This window comes from Chanodichthys erythropterus, chromosome 22 (genome assembly GCF_024489055.1).
Source record: "Chanodichthys erythropterus isolate Z2021 chromosome 22, ASM2448905v1, whole genome shotgun sequence".
Lineage (NCBI taxonomy): Eukaryota > Metazoa > Chordata > Actinopteri > Cypriniformes > Xenocyprididae > Chanodichthys > Chanodichthys erythropterus.
The window spans coordinates 8,370,026-8,392,943 of record NC_090242.1 but is presented as its reverse complement, the minus strand read 5'-3'; the positions used below and the strand labels follow the sequence as shown (position 1 = coordinate 8,392,943).

The window sequence follows — 22,918 nt, the reverse complement described above, 5'->3', positions numbered from 1 at the left end:
GCAACGACTTCTACACATAATTTAAACATTTTGCACTATGTTGATATATGATGTTATAAAATCATGCCAGAATAATTAAAAAAAAACATTATTACATTTTAAGATATTTTAATCACAAATGAAATGGCTGTATTGGCTTTTGGAGGGTTAAACCTAATGACCTTTTGACATTTCAAAATCTTTAAAATACCTTTATGAAGCAAAATATAATTAAAACCTTTGGGATTCAATAAAAAAGATCTAGTTGTACTACCTTACTTACTTTTGATGCCATATCTTTGTTTTTTTTTTTTTTAATTATTATTATTAAGGTCTTTGGACTAAAAAATGACCATCACGTCATTGACACTTTATTTTGTGTTCACCTTTCTTTAAAAATTATCTTCAAAAAATAATAAATTAACGAATGAACTAATCATAAATAGCGATTACATTTAACCTTGCCATGTCATAAATGGTTAAATAATCTGATAATTTTAAAAAACTAACTGACCTTGCCATATAGTGTTCATTTACAGCGCCCTTTCTGTGATAAAGCTAATTTTCTTGTCACATGACAACAAAATGGCTCTCTGCACTGATTTTGATTTGACTTGCAAATATTCTTTCAAACTTTTCTTTCGAATATTATTTTATTTTATTTTATTTATATTTATATTTAAAATCAATTATAATGTCACTGTATAAAATGTATTTAAAAAAAGAATTCTTGAATAAATGACTAAAATTTTCTGAGGAGACCAGCAGCAGCAGCAGCGCACATTGCGTATATATACAGTACTTGAAGCACATTGTGCATAAATAAATGAAGCTCCCCTCTCGTGAGACTCTTTCACCATCACCAACATCATCATCATCATCACATGTGATGCCCATCAGACGCATAGTGATGAGTTTATTCAACAGTTGAGGACGTGAGCGGAGCTGTGCAGCTCTCTCCAGCACACGCTGATCTGCGTTCAGACGATGTCATCTGCTCGGATCCTGTCCGCGGATGTGTGCGCTGTGATGCAGGCATGAGTCTCTCTGGACTTTGGCGTTCATACGGGACTAACGGGAGGTAAAGCAGCATGCTCGTGTGTTCTGCATCAGTGTGTCATTGACTCCGGCTCCGCAAGGATCTTATCACGGCATTGCGGTGAGTGGAGAAGTTGTGTGGGATAGCCTCTGTGTCCAGCACTCGTCTTCACACTGCAGTCTCGTCTGTGACCTGGGATCGGTTTAATGATCAGTGTCAGTCGATCATTTCAGGTCATCCTACCATATAAAACGGTAAGTTTATGATTTCTGATGATTTTACAATGGAGCACTGCAGAGTTCAGCTACAGGTCTACAGTACGTGATCTTACACCGTGTTTACTATCAGTTTTCTAACTCATCTATTTCTGCCACTCTATTTGGACTTTACATTACTGTGTCTACTCACAGAGGAGTTACCAGTGAACAACTATGTGATTAAGTAGCCTATTTGCACATTATCCTGGTCAGTAAAGTACTTTTAATAGGGTCTAGTTGTCATATCTTTTCATCCAGTGAATGGCTTGGTTTATTTATTTCAGAAACTATTGAACATTTTCTGGGAATTGATTTACAGTGATCTGAGAACATTTTTTGAAACACAAAGAATGCCATATTCCACAAAATAATTTTATTTAAAATGTATTATCTGCTTTTTTAAGTGCTTTTCAGCAATTGATGAAACAGCATGTTAACAAATAGCATTAAATATCATGTGATGAAATGAATGCATAAATAAAAACGCATGAAACATGCCTGCCCCGACCTGACATTTATGAAAAAAACAGTGCATTTTAATCTTTCAAATAAAATCTACTTTTGTTATATATTGTTTGTGAAATATAACCCTTGTTATGACAACCTCCCCACCAGAGAGCAGGGGTTCCCCAACTTTTTATGTCAGCTGAACATTTTTGGCTCAATATATTTACTTGAAGCACCCCTGAGATTTAAAATGAATAAGTTAGGGTAATAATAAAATGAAGTCAATAATAATAATAAATAATTCATAAAATTAGGTTCATGGTTCTTCAATGTTGCTTAATTACATGCAGGTTTTATTGTTTTTATTTTAAAATTATTTTTTAAGATTTAATTACTTAATGGCTTTTCATTAAACTTACGAACTCCTGCAGTTCCATCATGAACCCCAGGGAAACTCTGACATAATGTAATATTTAATGTACTTCATGTTGCTTATTACAAAGAATGGAATATATTTTCTTTCTCTTTGTATTTTAATATCATTATGGTACAAGATTATTCTATTCAAATCAATGTAATAAATGAGTTAGGTCAAAAGTAATCAAAAAGTAATCAGATTACATTACCTTAAATGTATAATGCAATGGATTACGTTACTAACTACATTTTTTGTCGTCATTTGGAGAGGCATAGAATATGTAGCGACAAGAGACAAGACATTCTATGCAGACCTGACGTTTTGTTCTTCTCCAAAACGAGGCTATGTGAACATTATGGAGCGCTCAACACTCTTGTGTAATGTATGTTTCATTCACAGTCGAAGCCAGAGGGTGCAGGCAAATTATCGTTTATTGTTCAGCAGAGTATTTGATCTCTTAGCCAACTGAAAGCTTGAGATAAGAAAAAATAAAATCTGTCAATTAGACAAAGGTCAGAAAAAAACGTATCACACTTGACCTTTCTGACCCCCTTCACTTCTGAAATGATGTCTGTAATGTTAAGTCTGTCCAGATTTGATTCACATTAAACTCACGCTTCACTCTGTCCTTGTCACAGGTCATTCTTCTGTAGAGCTATATATCCTTATTAACAAACACAGGGGATGTGTCCAGTGTAAACTGGAGAACTTCACCTCTTAAGAAGACATGGGACTTGGACAGTCTAGCAGGACATCCGTCAGTGATGACCCAGCGGAGGGTAAGTGTGTTCTTGGAAACAAAACAAGTTGTTCCAGTTGCTATAGTTGGACAGAGGATTCTAATACTTTAATAAATACATTAATAACATTTAACAATCTTTTCTATTTCTTCACACAAATTTATAACTGTTAGGATGAATAATTCAATTAAAAATGTTTGTCATTTGTTGAATGTTAAAATGTTTTTATAAATAAGCAATTAATTGGTTGATTCCCATGAAATTGTTCCTATCATAACATTTGTTTGAGCATCCCAACCAACCCGACACAGCAACACTAAATCAACCAATGGGGTGAGCTCAGGGCAGGACTATCTTTTTGACAAGCCAATGGCAAACAAAAGGAGTGTTCAGGAATATTGTTCCAAAACAGTATGACCTCCATGGAGCACAAACAAAGAAACTTGAGCTGCTCTTTTCCATGCAATGAATGTACAGTGACCAGGGACTGTCAACCTCTAAAAAGAACAAAAAGCATGGTAACAATAACACTTTATTTTAAGGTTACATTACACATTACATGTGCTTACTATAGTAATAATGGTAAATAATGCATTTACAAGCCATAAACCTAAACTCTAACTAAGTACATGTAATTAATTAATATTACTCAATATTGTGTAATTACACCATAACAATGTCACCTTAGAATAAAGTGTAACCAAAAGCCCCATAAAATATCGTAAAAGTGGTATATACTCCAAGACTTCTCAAGTTTTGTGTGAGGTAGAGACTAAATTGTAAGTTGTTATTCAACTTCCCCACTGCTGCTGTATGTAAATGTAGTTATGTACTGTAGCTAAAATTAATAATCTTGACAAACCAATCAATGTCAATTTTCTGTTTTAAGATTGCCCATTTTAAAACATAATTTCTCCAAAGTAAGCTGCTGAGTGCAAAAATTCATTTATTGAGGTTCTTCAAAATCTGTTTGTGCAAGTGGGTCTTAAATTTACAACCCAGATTCCAATACACCTGTGTGTATGTGTACACGAGTCTAAGGAAGAGATGGGCCATCACAAGTACAGTTATAGCAAAAAGCAGATTGGCCCATTTTACAAGGTAATTATGTATGTGGGTATACAGCAGTGCACACAATGACTCAGTAGAGCAAACAACTATTCAACTAGATTCTTACATATCCTGAAGAAAATTGGAATGGTGCTACTCAATGGGAAAATAACCTACATAATATGTGAGTGTCACAAACTCCCATCACCTGTGCATGGTGCTTTGGATGTGTGGCTCTCCCTACACTGTGGGTGAGGTTAGTGATGAGGATACCACACTTGAGCAACCCCCTCGGTCTCATGTGTCAGCACCCGTGGGATTTTCAGAGGATAAAGGGTTGTCTTCCACAGCATCCAATATGTTCAGCTCTAGGCCAAGCAAGTTGCCCAAACCCAGGTATTGTCACATCAAGGATGCCATTCCCCAATCCAAGAAACCAGTGTTTCGAAGCAGTGACCTTTTGGACAAATTATCTGACCCTCCGATTGTGTTAGCATGGGTGGCAATGAATACATGCTCAGTGTTTCTAAAGCATGCTCTTCAGAAGATCTCCACACATTCAAGTCTTTCATCACCATTCCAATGGCTGTCTCAGAGTCCACTCCAGAGCCCATTCCAGCCCAAGAGTTTGCTTCAGAGCCCACTCTAGCCCAAGAGTCCACTCCAGAGCCCGGTCTAAACCAAGAGTCAGCTCCAGCCCCTGAGCATAGTCCAGTGTCAGCTCCAGGCCCTGAGCATAGTCCAGTGTCGGCTTCAGCCCCTGCCTAGTTCTCTCTACTTGCCCTGTCCTGGTGGTCAGCTCTGCTACCCACTCCGTCCTGCTGGCCACCTAATCAGTGGGGTTTACTCTGGCTCCCTGAATCATCTGCTCAGCTGTGGTGGTCTTCTGCTCCACCGTGGGCATCTTAACTTTTGTCAGCTTGGCTGTAGTGGTCTTCTGCTATATCCTGGGAGTCTTCAGCTCTGCTGTGTCCTCCGTGACCAGCGTCATCACCTGGTCTCTGCATTCCCTCCAGTGACTCCACCATGAGCACACCCCTGAGCACAGGCCAGTGTCTGCTTTAGCTCCTGAGCACAGTCTAGTGTCTGCTCCAGCCCCTGAACACAGTCTAGTGTCCGCTCCAGCCCCTGAACACAGGCTAGTGTCCGCTCCAGCCCCTGAACACAGGCTAGTGTCCGCTCCAGCCCCTGAACACAGTCTAGTGTCCGCTCCAGCCCCTGAACCCAGTCTAGTGTCTGCTCTAGCCCCTGAACACAGTCTAGTGTCTGCTCTAGCCCCTGAACCCAGTCTAGTGTCTGCTCTAGCCCCTGAACCCAGTCTAGTGTCTGCTCCAGCCCCTGAACCCAGTCTAGTGTCTGCTCTAGCCCCTGAACCCAGTCTAGTGTCTGCTCTAGCCCCTGAACACAGGCTAGTGTCTGCTCCAGCCCCTGAACACAGTCTAGTGTCTGCTCCAGCCCCTGAACACAGGCTAGTGTCCGCTCCAGCCCCTGAACACAGGCTAGTGTCTGCTCCAGCCCCTGAACACAGGCTAGTGTCTGCTCTAGCCCCTGAACACAGGCTAGTGTCCGCTCCAGCCCCTGAACACAGGCTAGTGTCTGCTCCAGCCCCTGAACACAGTCTAGTGTCTGCTCCAGCCCCTGAACCCAGTCTAGTGTCTGCTCCAGCCCCTGAACACAGTCTAGTGTCTGCTCCAGCCCCTGAACACAGGCTAGTGTCCGCTCCAGCCCCTGAACACAGGCTAGTGTCCGCTCCAGCCCCTGAACACAGGCTAGTGTCCGCTCCAGCCCCTGAACACAGTCTAGTGTCTGCTCCAGCCCCTGAACACAGGCTAGTGTCCGCTCCAGCCCCTGAACACAGGCTAGTGTCCGCTCCAGCCCCTGAACACAGGCTAGTGTCTGCTCCAGCCCCTGAACCCAGTCTAGTGTCTGCTCCAGCCCCTGAACACAGGCTAGTGTCCGCTCCAGCCCCTGAACACAGGCTAGTGTCCGCTCCAGCCCCTGAACACAGGCTAGTGTCCGCACCAGCCCCTGAACACAGGCTAGTGTCTGCTCCAGCCCCTGAACACAGTCTAGTGTCTGCTCCAGCCCCTGAACACAGTCTAGTGTCTGCTCCAGCCCCTGAACCCAACTAGTGTCTGCTCCAGCCCCTGAACACAGTCTAGTGTCTGCTCCAGCCCCTGAACACAGTCTAGTGTCTGCTCCAGCCCCTGAACACAGTCTAGTGTCTAGTGACCGCTCCAGCCCCTGAACACAGTCTAGTGTCTGCTCCAGCCCCTGAACACAGTCTAGTGTCTGCTCCAGCCCCTGAACACAGTCTAGTGTCTAGTGACCGCTCCAGCCCCTGAACACAGTCTAGTGTCTGCTCCAGCCCCTGAACACAGTCTAGTGTCTGCTCCAGCCCCTGAACACAGGCTAGTGTCCGCTCCAGCCCCTGAACACAGGCTAGTGTCCGCTCCAGCCCCTGAACACAGGCTAGTGTCCGCTCCAGCCCCTGAACACAGGCTAGTGTCTGCTCCAGCCCCTGAACACAGGCTAGTGTCCGCTCCAGCCCCGGGACGCAGTTTCGTGTTCACTCAAATCATTAAGCACAGGCCAGAGTCCACTCCAGCTCAGGAATCCGCTCTCTCTACAGAGTTACGACCAAGGAAGTTGCTCCTGAAACGCTTTCCTGTGCCGTATCGGCTAAGGAGGCTGCCCCAAGTTCCCACAAGTTGGCCACAGAGGCTGATCTTAGCTTCCTTATCTCAGCCCCAACGGCCGACCTTATGATCTCTGTGTATGTTCTTCTGTTTCGCCAGGCAGGCCTTGACTCTAGACATCCGTCTCTCAGCCGTCCCTCCTGATGGTCTCACGTCAGCCGGCCCTCCAGACGTTCTCAAGTGAGCCGGCCCTTTCGACGTCAGCATTCCTCAAACTCTCATGTGACACAAGATATATAAAACCAGAGAACTCTTCTGCCTGGTCCTCTCTACCTGCCCTATCCTTGTGGTCACCTCTGCTGTCTGCTCTGTCCTGCTGACCACTTAATCAGTGGGGTCTGCCCAGGGTCCCTGAATCATCTGCTCAGCTGTGGTGGTCTTCTGCTCCACTGTGGGGATCTTTGGTCTTGTCTGTTCTGCTGTAGTGCTCTTCTACTCAACTGTAGGGATATTATGTCATGACTGTTCTGCTGTGGTGGTCTTCTGCTCCACCGTGGCGATTTTCATTGTCTGGTCTACGACTTGGTCTACGGATTACTTACCTGAAAATATTACCTCCTGCGATTCCCAAGATCCTGTCTTCTTGCATCTGTTTCTCTTCTCCAGCATTTCCTCAAGACCCATAAGACAAAGACTTTGATTATTATTCAGCTGCTAAATGGCAACTAAAAGATGTGTGTGTGGATTTACTCACCTATTGAAGTCATGATCACTATCTTCACTTGCCAGTCCTAAGAGCTAACGTTTAAAGGGTAAGTTCACCCAAAAATGAAAATTCTGTCATTAATTACTCACCCTCATGTCATTCCACACCCATAAGACCTTCGTTCATCTTCAGAACACAAATTAAGATATTTTTGATAAAATCCGATGGCTCAGTGAGGCCTCCATTGCCAGCAAGATAATTAATACTTCCAGATGCCCAGAAAGCTACTAGAGACATATTTAAAACAGTCATGTGACTACAGTGCAACTTTAATGTTATGAAGCGACGAGAATACTTTTTGTGCGCCAAAAAAACAAAATAACAACTTTATGCAACAATATCTAGTAATAGGCGATTTCAAAACACTGCTTCATCAAGCTTCGAAGCTTTATGAATCTTTCAAATCAGTGGTTCGGAGCGCGTATCAAACTGTCAAAGTCAGGACCCCCAGTGGTGAACCATTGAAATTTCCGAAACACTTATGATGTAATGAAGCCTTGTTTTTACTGAAATCACATGACTTTGGCAGTTTGACACGTGCTCAGATCCACTGATTTGAAACAAAAGATTCGGAAAGCTTTGAAGCTTCATGAAGCGGTGATTTGAAATCGCCCATTACTAGATATTATTGATTAAAGTCGTTATTTTTTTTTTTTGGCACACAAAAAGTATTCTCGTCGCTTCATAACATTAAAGTTGAACCACGGTAGTCACATGAACTGATTTAAATATGTCTTTAGTAGCTTTCTGGGCATTGAAAGTGTTAATTGTCTTGCTGGTGATGCAGGCCTCACTGAGCCATCGGATTTCATCAAAAATATCTTAATTTGTGTTCTGAAGATGAACAAAGGACTTATGGGTGTGGAACGACATGAGGGTGAGCAATTAATGACAGAATTTACATTTTTGGGTGAACTAGTCCTTTAATACCTGACTTGATCATTGATGTATTATCAGTTAGGAATTTGTTCAAATAAAGCACTGTTATCTCTTATACATCTCTCTTGAGTCTGCTAGTGACAATGAGATTGTTTTAGGCGTAAAAAGAGCCCAGCCACAATCACAATGGTTGGTAAATGCCTATTATCCTATTAATGGTGTAAACAACATTAAAATACAATGTACATTCATAATTATATTGGGAGAGTTTGAGATCTTCAGGCCATATTTCAAACTTATTGAAGCCTTGATTTGGAAATTGTTATTCATTTTTGTGGTGAGAATTTTCTTTAAGAGATTGGGCATTTACTATTTAGGACAAGCTTATGACCCCTCTGGAAGTCACTGTGAAAAAGGGTGTCAGCGTTCTCTAAGTGGCTGTCCTAGATCGTTTGCCCACACTCAATAGTTCACTCAAAGGCTCTTGAGATATGGGACAAAATATGCCCCTCAAATGTCCCTTTCATTTTTAAAATAGCACTACATTTAAACTGTGAAGTTTATCATCAAAATGTTCTTTACAAAAATACAGTATTAAAAGTAGCGTTTCGTTTGATTTCTCTTTATTTTAGTAAAACTATGAAATGTATAATCACAAAGCGACCTTTCCTTAGACCAAAATGCAATCTTTTAAAGAAACATTACTACTACTGTATGACCCAACAGAAGGAAGCTAAATTTTAATAAACCTCTTTATATTGTTTCATATCTGTGCTCCTGTCAGAGATGACAGTGTCAGATACTGATCAGCCACAACATTAAAAGCACCTGCCTAATATTGTATAGGTCACCCTCATGCTGCCAAAACAGCTCTGAGACCTCTGTGGTTTCTGGCACCAAGACATTAGCAGCAGATCCTTTAAGTCCTGCAAGTTGCGATGTGGGGCTCCGTGGATCAGATTTGTTGGTCCAGCACATCCCTTAGATGCACAGTCGGGCTGACATCTGGGGAATTTGTAGGCCAAGGCAACACCTAGAGCTTTTTGTCATGTTCCACAACCCATTCCTGAACAATTTGTGCAGTGTGGTAGGGTGCATTATCCTGCTGAAAGAGGCCACTGCCACCAGGGAACACCCTTAGCTGTGTTTCCACTGTCGGGACAAAAGCGAGCGTGCTAGTGCGTGCCAAGGCCAGTCGTGTTTTCTGCTGTCACTTCTGGGTCTTTATCGGGCCTCATCAGGGCTTCCTTGTGGCCAATGGCCAGTGGTTTTAGGCCCGCCGAATACCTTTTCATAATGGGGCTGCTAATGGTAACAGTTGTAAAGGTCTAGAAAGTAATAATAATAATCAGTCAGTTTTGTTTGCACTGGCTTGGTGTAACTGGGCAACTTCTTCATGAATTACACGTACATTGAATTCAGGTCTACTGAGGTCTACTGAATGAGTAAGGGTATTCCTTTAAGGGACTGCAGTTCTCCCAAAACATCATAACACTTTATTTTACAGTCCTGTTCTGCATGTACATATTATGAACTTACTATAGTAATGTCAATAACTGGGTAATTGGTATTAACCCAAATCCTAACCCTAAACCTAAACTTAACCCTCTTTAAGTCCATTTATATTACTCAGTACTTTCTCGGGTAAGTACACTGTGGACGTACTGTAAAAAAAGTTTAAACAAAAAAATTACTCACGCTTATGTCAAATAGTACTTCAATGTCTTTATTTCTTCATGCTTTGTGTTGTTTGACTGTTTTGAAGACGTTTGGGAATATTAGAGCATTCTAGTGGCACTCACTTTCACTGCTGATAGTTGCATATTAAGGTCTGCCAATTAGATAAAAGTTTGTCATTTTGAGAAAGCTATTGCCAATATGCATCAGAAAAACTATACTAAGACTGTGAGCATGCTGCCTGAGGCCGAGACTTAATAAAACAAATATAATTGCTGGTCCTTACACAACAGATTAGTGACCATCGAGTATTGACCATCAAACTGTAATTGCTGCTGACAGGATATATTAGACTGCCTTGGAGTGCAGTTTCAGATAGACAAGTTTTCAGAACAGAGAGATTGGACAGGGTTCATTCACAGGTCAGGCGATGAGTTTGGCTGCATGAGATGAGGAGAGAGATTATGCTTTGAGTCAGACTGCATAACTGTTTCAATCAGATAAGCAACTTCATAAAGAAATTTAAATTTGCTATCAATTTGTTTTATTTACAATTCAGCAGAGTAATTGTCCTTGGGGGAAACAAAACAGAGACTGAATCAGTTCTGTTCATCCCATCTGCTACAGTGTTTACTGTGTTCACTGGACAAAGACAATACACTGTTATTGTTATAATTTATGTCCTTTTTGGAGCTTGAAACATATAAACCTTATTGATTTTCAATGTATGAACACACACACAAAAAAATAATATTTATTTTATTATTATTTTTTTTTTTATTGTATCTTGCAATGCACTAACTGTTACATTACATTTTTGTCTCTCCACAGTCAATTTTGACCACTTTCAGATCCTAAGAGCCATTGGTAAAGGCAGCTTTGGGAAAGTAAGTTTTGCTTTATATTTACTAGAGAACAAACAAATAAACAAACAAACAAACAAATTGAAGCTCATGGTACTGAGGCCAAAGTAAATCATCAGTGACCTTTATTGATTGTCCTTCAAACATTGATACTGTAGAATAAGGCCTAATTTGCAAGATTCAATTAACTCAAGAATAAGTGCTCCAGTTGGCCTCAAGACGGTTAATTACTACTATATTGACTCCATAGTATGGCAAGCCAACTGTAATTATCTATTAATGCCCAACAGGGCTGGATTGGTAATCTGGCATACCGGGCATTTTCCCGGTGGGCTGACGCACTTTGGGGCCGATTCAATTGTTTTTTTGTTTTGTTTTGTTTTGCCAAGGACTGGGCTATCATGCAGGGACAGCAGCCCATTTGTTTGTGTAATATATAATATATGTGTGCATGCTAGTGTTGTCAAAAATATAGATATTTCGATATGTATCGATACTGAAATAACTGAAACAATTCCAGAACTTTTCTGCAGTATTGATACACGGATACTAGCTGCGCATCCATGATCTCTTTTCTCTTCGACGCGAATTGACAGTTTGACATACATCCGCCTCCTCTTGCTCACTCGTCTCATTCACTCTGGCTGAATAGTGTTGTAACAGGGCATGAATTTCGGTGCGTGGTTGCGGGTATTGAGCATAAATTTACTAATTGTGGCAGGTTTCGCACTTACACCAAAAGCGCGCACCAATGATCTACTGTATATAAGTGGCGTCTCTCAAACAACTCAAATTAAGTTCTTTTTCTTGGCTTATTGCATTTAAATGGTGAAATACACACAAAATTACCCGTCTTGGTGAGTATTCAGGTAAACACTGTCAGTTTTGACATGTAAACAGTTAGAAATCGCATGTTGTGTAACACTATATTGGATTATTATGTAATTATATATATCATTTTTAATTTGATTATTTCATTTGCTTCATGGAATTGTAGTAATTTCCTACATTAAGGCCGTTAAGTACACAGTCTTGTACTTAAGTCATTTTGTTGTTATTTACCTAGCTGGTTGGATTGGTTCATGGCTTTAGGAAAATGTATGGAAAAAATAATTACAAAACCACCACTGCTTAAAAAGTGGGCGGCACTAATGCACTCTATTAAGTGCCACAGTGACTGTCCAACCTTGGATTATGATTTTTTTTCAATAAAGACCACTTACCTTTTTTTTCAGGTATGCATTGTTCAGAAAAAGGACACAAAGAAAATGTATGCCATGAAGTATATGAACAAACTTCAGTGCGTGGAGCGCAATGAGGTGCGCAATGTCTTCAAAGAGCTCCAGATAATGCAGAACCTAGAGCACCCTTTCCTGGTCAATTTCTGGTGAGTTCCTCTAAGTCATTAAGTGATTCATTTGTGCTGAAACATAGTCCAGCAGCAGTATAATTTACAAAATAACCTTGAATACTGTTCTGTACATATGTTACATTTTTATTGTGTAATCAGAAACAGGTGACCTTGGAGGGTTACAGCTGAATAAGTAGCCTACTAAAAAAACAAAAGCTAACAATTACAATGAAAAGCTTCTTAAAAACCTACTGAGCTGACTCATTTCTGTGTGTAGCTGGCCACATATCTTAACATCTTGAAATGGAACTTCATGAGTAGATGACTTTAGACACTATCAAAATGTCACTCAGTATATGAGAGACTTGACTAAGCAGCCATTCACACAGTCTGCACACCTAGCACTCTGTTTATTCTGACATTAGCATGTTGCTAAGCGAACAACTCATTCTAACTATATTTCCTATGTATAGTTTTTATTATTGCACTGAAGTGCAATTTAAAGAAAAGTAAAACAACCATGTAATTTATGTAAAGTGAATTTTTATGTTGGTCTAATCGAAAATCATCTCCAGTTTATACCTGATTTGTTCTATTTGGCTAAAAGCAAACAACACTCTGCATAGATTAAAAAAATTGCAGACTGCAGAAATTATTGTGGGTTTTATTTGTTTTTTGTCTTAGTACATTTGAAAAAGATTATGTATATTATGTTATTATTGTGAAATTAAGTTGTAAAAAGCCAAAATATATTATATTGACCTACGCTGCACCTAAAATAGCATACTAGGTACATAGTAGGTGCTACATTTGGTTTGAAACTTACCCCTAACTCTAACCATTAAAAAAGTATGTTCTATATCAGTGATTTCCAACCCTGGTCCTGGAGTGCCCCCAACAGTACACATTTTGGATGTCTCTCTAAACCGAGAACCATTTCAGGTCTTGAAGTCTCTACTAACTTGAGTTGAATCAGGTGTTTGATTAGGGAGACATGCAAAATGTGCAGAGTTGGGGGTACCAGGGTTGGGAAACACTGTTCTATATAGTATAAATATGTGTGGTATGAATGAAATTCGGACACACTGCATACGCCATGTTGTCACTGTCATGTGATCTACTGTGTCAGCTGTGTTGATTCTCCGCCATTCACAAATCCTCTCATGTGGCCTCATTGAATAGTAAAGTGTCTAGCGAATGCGCACTTCAGAATCTCGGTGGAAGTAGTAGGTCATCCAGGTACTTTTGACCTACTGTATTTTGAGTACAATGTATTTGAACATACTGCTTTGTTGGCATACCATAACTGTAATATAAACTACAAGTTAGTGGAGGAAGTGGGAAAAACAGAAACAAAGATCATTGGAGGAGGGTCAAAGGGAAGAGTCGATGGGAGAGCCAGCAGAGGGAAATACCAAGGAGGAGACAACTGAGGGAGGAGCCAGGAAGTGACCCAGAGCAGAGTCACCAGAATGAAGGTCCATGGTGGAACCGATGGAGGGAGGAGCCTGGGTGTATACAGGAACCCGTCCGATTGAGGTGGAGCCGGGAGAGGTGGAGACCCAGGTGGAGGTGAGGAAACAAAAACATGTGGTGACACCATAGGCCTGAAGGGCCAAGGTGGAGCCGGAGCCTGTGGGAGTGAGGATAGTGGGGGAACCGGAGGAAAGGAGGAGCCCAGTTGAGCCAGAGGGATGGAGGGTCAAAGTGCAGCTGGATACCAGAAAGTCAGAAGCTAAGGTAGATTCGAATTGCTGGCCGGAACCACCGAAGAAGGAGCCGAGGGGCTGAAGGGAGCCAGCTGGGGCTGATCCCTGAAAAGGGGTAGTGGGAACTTTGGGCACATAGACCAGTCGGGCTCTCAAGATCACGTGAGAATATGCCAGAATGAACTCAAGGCACGTTTCGCTAACAGAACGCTTGCAGGTCCCCAACCCTCTTGATGGAACTGACTGTGGTCTGGAGGGCCGCCTTCAATGAGAGGGCACTAAGTTCGACTGACTCCAGGGGCTCAAATGGGGCTCTCTTGGCCCAGCAACACTACAGTGAGGTCCCAAGAAGGGATAAGGTGAAGACTTGGAGGATTTAACCTCCTGGCACCTCTAAGGAACCTGATGATCAGGTCATGCTTCCCTAAGGACTTACCATCAACTGTGTCATGATGCGCTCTCTCCAACCTTTCCTTCTGGAAGGAAAGCAAGGAGGCAGGGAACTTGAGGCAGCATCCATAATGCTAATGCTGTGAGTGTTCAATGTACAGCCATCTTGATAAAAAGGGCCGTAGACATTGACTGTGTAACCCAGATAATGAGGGCACCACTCTTTTTTCCGAAAATGAAAGTGCCATTGTGCATATGCCCTTGTGCATATGGTGAAATTAAATAAAAGGGAAACAAAAGATTCTCTTCCCAGCCCTCCACTGGGGGTTTGAGTGGTAACTCTACCATCTCCTGGCTGGAAAAAGCATCTCTTCTCCTGTCTGGGTCACTCGTCACAGGGCTGCTTTGAAGCCCTCCTGGGGTTCTTGGCACTGGCCTGAGGGGTGGGTGGTGTCACCTTCCTGTGGGGGGCTCTACGCTGATGCCAGGACTCTGTCCGGGAAGGTGATCCTCCCTCAACAGCATCTGGCCAAGGATATTATATTCAACATATTCCTTCAGTGAGTGTCCGTTCTGCAGAAGGAAATTTGTCTCTACAAAGAGATAATATATTAATTTGTCTTCAATAATCAAACCAAAACATGTAGGAGATTGTTGGAGAATCGCAGGATAAACAGCTAAGCAAACCACACATTAAACAAAGACAAGTGTAATACAGGGCTATATGTACACAAGGGGAGAACAAAGGCAACCAAACCAGACATATGTGACACTAATCAGTAACATGGGTAAAACAAGGACTAGACAAGAAAACCCCCAAAAAACAAAAAGACAACTAGATATAACCCTGACAGACACAGTGTAATTGACAAGCTATACTTTTTCGACATTACTGAAAATGATGAACTAGGAATATAAGAATGACAGTGACGGTACATATCGTTAGCCTCATAGCATAATTGATCATATTTCCAGATCATATTTCAAAGGCAGATATAACATTTTGGCCAAAAAATGACTTAGGCAATTATACTATGAGGCTAACAATATGACAGTACATTCATTCTTAATTCATTCACACGAAACACTAAGTTTGTCAACTTTGGTACCTCCAAGTACCTAAACTTTATTTGCCAAAACCAAGACTTGAGCATGTGTAATAAGTTTAAGCGTTTCACAGTTCGCAAATGTTTCAACTATGTAATGACATTTTAATGTAGTTCAGTTACACACCTCATCATCAGACTCTGGCTCAAACATGTATGGCTGAATTTCACCGGTTGCCATTTTTTAACATTGTAAAACAATTCCACACCTGTAATGGAGGGGATGTTGAAAATTATTTTAGTATGCAAAACTGTTACCCAGTCTTAGCAGTAGGTGTTTACTTACCAAGTCTTGAATGCGCAATGACTATCAATAGAGAGTGTTTCATAGAGAGGGTCAAAAACAGGACCATAGGTGGAGCCAAGGGTGCAAGGAGCCATGGCGGAGCTGATTGGTCGACGGTCCAAGGTGGAACTGAGGGCTCTGAGGGATGAGGCAAAGCCCGGGACTCCTCACACCAGGGCAGAGCTGGGGACCAGAAGCTCCAAGGAAGATCGGGGCTGCATGGCAGGGTTGATGTTGAAACGAAGGTTGAAACAAGACCATAATACACCTATCTTACGTTCTTTGCAGTCTGATATCGTATCGACTACAAGATTCTGTTATTTGTTTACAAAGCTCTCAGTAATTTAGCTCCTAAATATCTCTCTGATTTGATTGTTACGTAAAATTCTTCCAGATCACTTTGATCCCAAAATGGTCATCTTGGTACCACAATCTCGCCTGAAACACAGAGGAGACCGAGCCTTCGGAGTAGTGGGCCCTAAGCTGTGAAATAGCCTGCCACTACCAGTCAGAACTGCTTCTACCTTTGCCGAATTTAAATCCATGCTAAAAACACATCTTTTTTCTTGTGCTTTTAATTCTTTGTAATTTGTATGTGTTCTTTTGTATGTTTTCTTCTTTTCTTTTTATTTTTACCTCTATTTACAGCACTTTGGCCAACTTAGGTTGATTTTAAATGTGCTTTATAAATAAAATTTAATTGAATTGATGTTGAGGGGCTGAAGGGAGCCAGCAGATGCAGAGCCGAGGGAATGGCTGGCTTCGGTAGAGCGTGCAGAAGAGGAAGGACTGGTGGCGATGACAATGTAGGGCTGGACAGGACCAGCAGCGATGAAGGTATCGAAGATTCTGAGTTGGGCAAGACCAGAGGTGACGAGAAAAAGAGGTGACAAACATACATTAGTCCAGGAAGAGACCAGCGGCAGAGAAGGTTCGTGGGTTGGCAGGGTGGAAAGCACTACATCCGAATCCCAGTCAATCAGACTATCACCACCAATATTCCCACAGGCGCAGATTTTGCTGCAGGCTCACATACCTGGTCAGTCGGGACCTCAGGCTTAGCTTCCAGGATGGACTTGGCAGCTGGCTCTGGCTTTGTTGTGGGCTTTGTCTCGGGCTCGATGTCCGTGATTGGTAATGGCTGGGTCTCTCAGTCTGCGGTGGGCTCTGGCTCCGTATCTGTATCTGCGGTGGACGTAGGCACTGGGTCTGGCTCTGGGGCAGTGATGGATGGTGAGTGGGACCTGACGCTGACTGTTGGATCCTGTTCTACTACTCCTACAGCAAAAGAAGATCCGTCGACCCAAAGGGCAAAGCTGATGTACTTAGCCAGCATCCAGCAAAAGTGTTTCCTCGGGGCATCACCAGGCGGATCTCATCGCTGAGTCCGATCCAAAACCTCTCCATGAGCATGATGTCATCACAGGTGGTGAGGTGGCTGGCACCAATGAACTCTTCCATGTACTCCTCTAAGGTCCTTCTTCCTTGAAATATAAAAATCCCAACCCCGTTGGGCTTGGACGAGCTCCTCATAGGGGAATGCTATTGGATGCAATCTCCATTATCTTCATCTTTTAGGTCCAGTATTCTGTCACGTGTTGGTTCAGATGATGAAGAAGAGAAGGATGAAAAAGGTTCCCAAACAGTCTTTATTAACAAAAACAAACTCAAATAATCCATTGCGAGAGGCAGGTAGCTTGCAGCGTGTCGCAAGACACAAACAATGCGGGACAATAAGGAACTGAAAAAAGAGAGCATTTATACACAAGATAACAAACTAAATGTCAAGCAGGTGTGATCGTTAAATGAGTGTCCATGGTAACAGATTTATGACGGAAAACTTGAACAAAGGAAACTTGTGACTGAAAACAAACCAACTAAAAGTCATTGAAAATGAAACTAACTAAACATAATTGTGACAGTTAATAAATAATAAAATTAATCAATATCAGCATTATTAAATATAAAACAAAAATAATAAAAGAATAAATCAAATATATAAAAAAACAATATTAACACAACTTATGCATGAATGCCTACAAACACTAATGAGATCATGTTGGATTTAGAATCAACTAAAAACACCTCAAATCAAATGATACATTCTTGTCTTCTTTGTCAGACTTCAATGAAGCATGCTGGAGCAGAATCCATCATCCACATCAGAATGTGTTGCATGAATGACTAAACTGCAAATGAGTAAATCGATACCAGTGCACTTTTTATTACAAATTAAATAATACGTAAAAATGCCTTACAGCGGAGAAGAGAAAACAGTCCTCTCTAAATAATAGTCCTGCCGCATGGGACGGTAAATTTTATAAGAATGCCTGGGGAATGGTAATGTGCTTGGCAGCAGTTTGAAAAGAAGGTGTGCATTGTGCGTGTTCCCCTGCAGTGCTGCAGATGCATGTGAGTTTTACTGGACCGAAAGAGGCACTCAAGGTCAGATGTGAGAGACATCAAGCTACTGTACTCTCTCTCTCTCTCTCTCTTTCTCTCTCTGTGTAACAATGAATAGATAAGTATCATAATGTTATAACAGTGGTTATAAATATTCATTCATGAGACAATACAATGTATTATAAGGTGCATTACAATGCACAATTAATGTATTAAAATACTCTCATGATGCATTATATATAAAGGCCTTAAGTAAAGTGTCAGCACATAATTCACCTCAGTTTAGTCCAATTTTTTGACAAATTTAATATAATTAAATGTCAGTCTCTTATCAAATTGTGTACAGTAGTATTTTTCAGTGGTAAAACAAAACAAGTATTTCAAAACATGAGATTAAATAATGTGTAAAGCACTCATTTCTCAAAAGTGACATTGTCGAACAGTGACACCAGCAGATCAAGTTTCAGAGGGAGGCAGCTCATTGTGTTCTCACTGTGGTCCTAAAGTGTGAATGTGAGAGGGGTAATGGCGAAGTGCATTTCACATGAGAGAAGGCAGTGACTGGCTGATCACCCTGTCAGTGTGACACATGGCTGCTATATTTGAATCATTAAAGGGGTCATGAATTAAGAAATCAGCTTTTCCTTGAGCTTTTGATATATAAGAGGTTGTCGTACTATAAGAATATCCTGTAAGTTTCAGAACTGAAAACGTCCTTGTTAGTCCAATAAAAGCTTTTATTGACCCCAGGCTCAGTGAACGACAGATCCTGGAATGTGCCTATAGATCGGTGAAACTCCGCCTCCGCAGAAGACGCCTACTTCATCATTGCAACATTAGCTCCGCCCACTGGTGTGTTCGTGAGATAATGAGGAGAGAAGAGCGATACAGGACTAAAAATAACATCAGCTTTCAAAGGATTCTAATGCAGGAATATGATTATTTATGTTCAACACTGTGAATGCCTCAGTTGAGCTTTATTTATTTCTATTCGGTACATTTCACTGTGGATTCTTTGGTAAATCAATCACATTTCGGCACAGGCTTTGCAAACAGACTTTTACGAAATGGACTCGACAGTAATGCAACAACATGTCAGTAACTGTTCATTCTAATGCCTGATCTGATATTAATGATTCATGTACAGTCAGATGATCTTTGTGTGTCAGTAAATCAAACCACTGACTAAACGCTCAACTTCAAGTTGTTTCTCTGAGTGGGATGAAAAGAAGCTGTTATTTAAACGGTGATTAAATTATATATAGAAAGCAATCAAAGAACGTTCTGTTTACAATCGCTGGTGCTGTCAATCAAACAGAGCGAGTTTTTCAGTGACTGAGTTCTGGACTCGCACCAAAACTCCCGTTTTTTTCAACAAATCTCTTAGTTATATCGAGTTTGCACTTTTAGTTATGATGAAAGCATTTATTAGTGTTACAATGACAAGATCACTGCTTTCATGCGCTCAGCAAGATGTCTGTGATTGGCTACAATGTTCATCACTGCAACCTTTCATGCCACGATCTAAATATAATGCCATACCTGTAGATCTAAATGTAATGTTTAATTAACACTTTTCACGATTAGTCAACTTTGAGAGCCGTAATAGTAAAAACGTGCTAAATGTTTTCGAGAGTTATATCACAATCACACCAATCACAGCAGTGGGCGTTTCCACTGACGTCTCACAGCCTTAAAACGGAGTGTTCAAATCAGAGGATAAAATCAGGGTAGGAAAAATGCCTTTTATTTTAAAATTATGACAATTTTTGTCGTAAAAAGCATACTAACATCATAAGTGCACCCAAGTAAACATTATAAAACAATAAAACAACACAGTTCATGAACCCTTTAAGAAAAATAACACAATTCCTGGGTAAATCCCCCATGGTTAAGAGGTATGCAAGTTGTGATTTTGTATTAGCAATATTAATAGTATTTATTGTGTTGTCTTTACAAATATTGTAATGACTGTAATAAGAATCAGCAGAAAATAATGAGAATTACAAAGAAAACCCTCAAAATGTATGGACGCCAATCAATCAATCAACAATCTATTTTCTGGTCCCCCTTTATATTGTTTTAAGTACTATGTACTAACATTTAAATGAATCATTTGATACAATGCACTTATTATTATTTATTTTTTTTTACAAACATGTTATTACATTGTATTTAATTTTAGACTTTACCTGCATGTAATTACAGCTGAAAGACAGTTCTGTAATTACGTCTATAATTACATATTCATATCCCACCTCAATAGCTCCACAAGTGCTTTCCAACATGAACACAATAAGTATATGATCATTCTAATGGTTAGATACTATGTAACTACATAGTAGTTAAATATACTAAATATAAAGTCTGACCCATTTTATTCATGCAAAATATAATTTTTAATTTTTATTTTGATGTTTGGGTCAAATTACAACCCAGACAGGTTTTCATGAGATTACAGTATGTCGCCCAACTGTATGGGTTATTATAATATTTTGTGGTCTGATGAAACCAAGATCAATTCTCCCAACCACAAAACACTCTGGTTGGATATCTTGAAACTAAGATATCTTGATAAATGTATTGCTTATATGCCAGACACGTTTGCAGTAAAATATTTGGCGATAGACAATAACTTCAAATACTTATCTGTGCAGTGTTCAGATATAGCAGTGGTCCTTGCATTGCAAGCCTAATTACTTTTAAATGAGATGTAGACAGGCTCCACTCCGATGGCCAACTGAGACTACAACCTTCTTTATATTTAAAGAGAAGAGCTCTCACACTGCCTCGTGTCTCGCGCTGAGTGTGTTTCCCCAGACTGCTGAAACTCTCCTGCCTGAGAACCTGAGGTTTGTGGCGAAAGATGAATTCTCCTCTCCTGATACCTTCTAAAACAAAAAAGAGAATACCATTTAGACTACAGTTTTCTCATCCAAAAGACAATGCGTTTTAATGGACACATTCTAATTATGAATAATGTTATTAGCACTTTTAAACTGGTTTTTATGAACTGCTGTAGAGATATTTACATAATTTTGGCTTGTGTTTAGCAACTAGATTCATTTTCATTAAAGAGCCCCCAAAATGCACTCAAAGTGAATTAATCTTTTGCCACCATTGTGCTTGTACAGGAAGTATACCTTGACCAAGTAGACTCACACCTTACGCTTTCTCAGCACAATGGTGTAATTTGGTCCCTCTTTGACAAGGGCCGCTGAGCAGGCATTGCGAACTAACAATTAAAAACTGTCAATCAAAGTGAAGCTTAAAATCAATGTGACAAATCTCATGGTGACATCTTAAGCACATTTTTATGCCATGCCTTTTTCCTTGTCATCAGTAATTTATTAGATGTGTTCTTTTGCAGTAGTGCAGGATCTCAGTGAAGCCCTGAAATACAAATCAGGCAGCTTCAAAGGGTCATTAGACAGCTATAGAGAATGAAAAATTAATGACACACAAAATCTGACAATTATTTTTTTTCATATTTTGCCAAGCTATCGTATCATGAAAAGGATTATGAAGTGCATAAAAGCCGTTTCATTTGTAGCCTTTTTGGCCTCTGTTTGGTCTCAAAGTTATTATCTATACTATTACTATAAACATAAGAAAACTATTATTTATAACATAAAAAATAAAATAAACATTAACTCAAATGAAATAAATTTTTAAAAAAAGAGATAAACTTATTTTATTTCACGTAGTGTCTCATTTTCATTTAGTTTAAGCTAAGGTACTTAACTAAAAATTATTTAACTAAAACAAATTAAAGTAAAAATGAAGGGCCAGATTTACAAAACCGGGGAAATCAGCCTGAGACCGCAATCCAATAAAAGTGCAGATGGGAGTGGAAATTTCACAAACAAGTGGAGCCGAAGATAATCAGGTGCAACACAGGTGCTGCAAATTAAAAATAATGTGACTTGGCAAATGATATATTCGGATATCATCTTCCTCTGGCATTCCAATTAAATGAACACAAGTGGAGAAAATTCTCTTCCTTCTTTCACACGCTTTCTTTATTTGTCAAGCACAAAGTGGGTTAAGACATGGGCATTAAATAATTTCGCAAATACCAGTAAATTGACTACCGCATACCTTTATAAATCACGTTGCATGATTTATTTAAATGCTCTCTTCCCATAAATGTGTTTCTGAAAGGGAACTCCTACAAATGCATATGCAATAAGGTCAGCTCCAAAAATAACTGTGTATACACCTTTTCATTGATGATTTTTCACTGCGTGTTTTAGTTTTTTCATGACAATGATCATTTGCGCTGGCACAAGCTGTTAGTAAATCTAGTCCTAAAACTTAATAAAAACTGTAGAGTGTTATCCATTTTATTAAAATAAAAATAAAAAGCGGTTAAGTGATTGGCTAGTTTCCACCAATGTGTTTTTTTTCCCTTTATCTTTTGCTTTTCTGCACCTAATGGTTTTTATATACAACTTCTTGCTCATTTCTGCAACAAGCTGTCAACTTAGGACTGTAACTGCCCTCTTTGTGCACTTGGATGGATGAAATGCAGAGCACAAATTCCAAGTATGGGACACCATACTTGGGCAAACGTCATGTCACTTTCACTTTTCACTTAACCAAACATGGTATCCCATACTTGGAATTTGTGCTCTTCATTTCACCCATCCAAGTACACACATAGCAGTGAGTATTGAACACACACACACTGTGAACACACACCTGGAGCAATGGGCAGCCATTTTTTGCTTGCTGCAGTGCCTGGGGAGTGATTGGGGGTGCCTTGCTCAAGGGCACCTCAGTTGTGGACACACACATTAGGCCACAACCTTTTCAAAGTTAATATGAATAAACTGAGAACTAGATGAGACACAGCTGGGGATAATAGGTAACTATAGAAATAAATAAGGACGTAATCAGAAAGAAACCAAGAAAAC

The 22,918-nt window shown here is 40.3% G+C and overlaps 1 protein-coding gene across 3 annotated transcripts in view; it reads left to right on the top strand.

Moving 5' to 3' along the window:
• The first annotated feature begins 374 nt into the window (after positions 1–374).
• The window catches only part of stk32a (serine/threonine kinase 32A), a 70,644-nt gene continuing 48,100 nt past the window's right edge, over positions 375–22,918 (top strand). For 2 of the 3 annotated variants that reach the window (XR_010893554.1, XM_067375255.1), the window contains exons 1-4: positions 375–1,272; positions 2,779–2,919; positions 10,723–10,778; positions 11,990–12,141. Coding sequence is in view for 2 of the 3 variants with exons in the window: in XM_067375255.1 (XP_067231356.1) it covers positions 2,868–2,919; positions 10,723–10,778; positions 11,990–12,141 (260 nt within the window). In the remaining variant the exon portion in view is untranslated. Of the gene's footprint in view, positions 1,273–2,778; positions 2,920–10,604; positions 10,617–10,722; positions 10,779–11,989; positions 12,142–22,918 lie in introns of those variants that run through there. The other variant, XM_067375257.1, reaches the window with a different exon arrangement.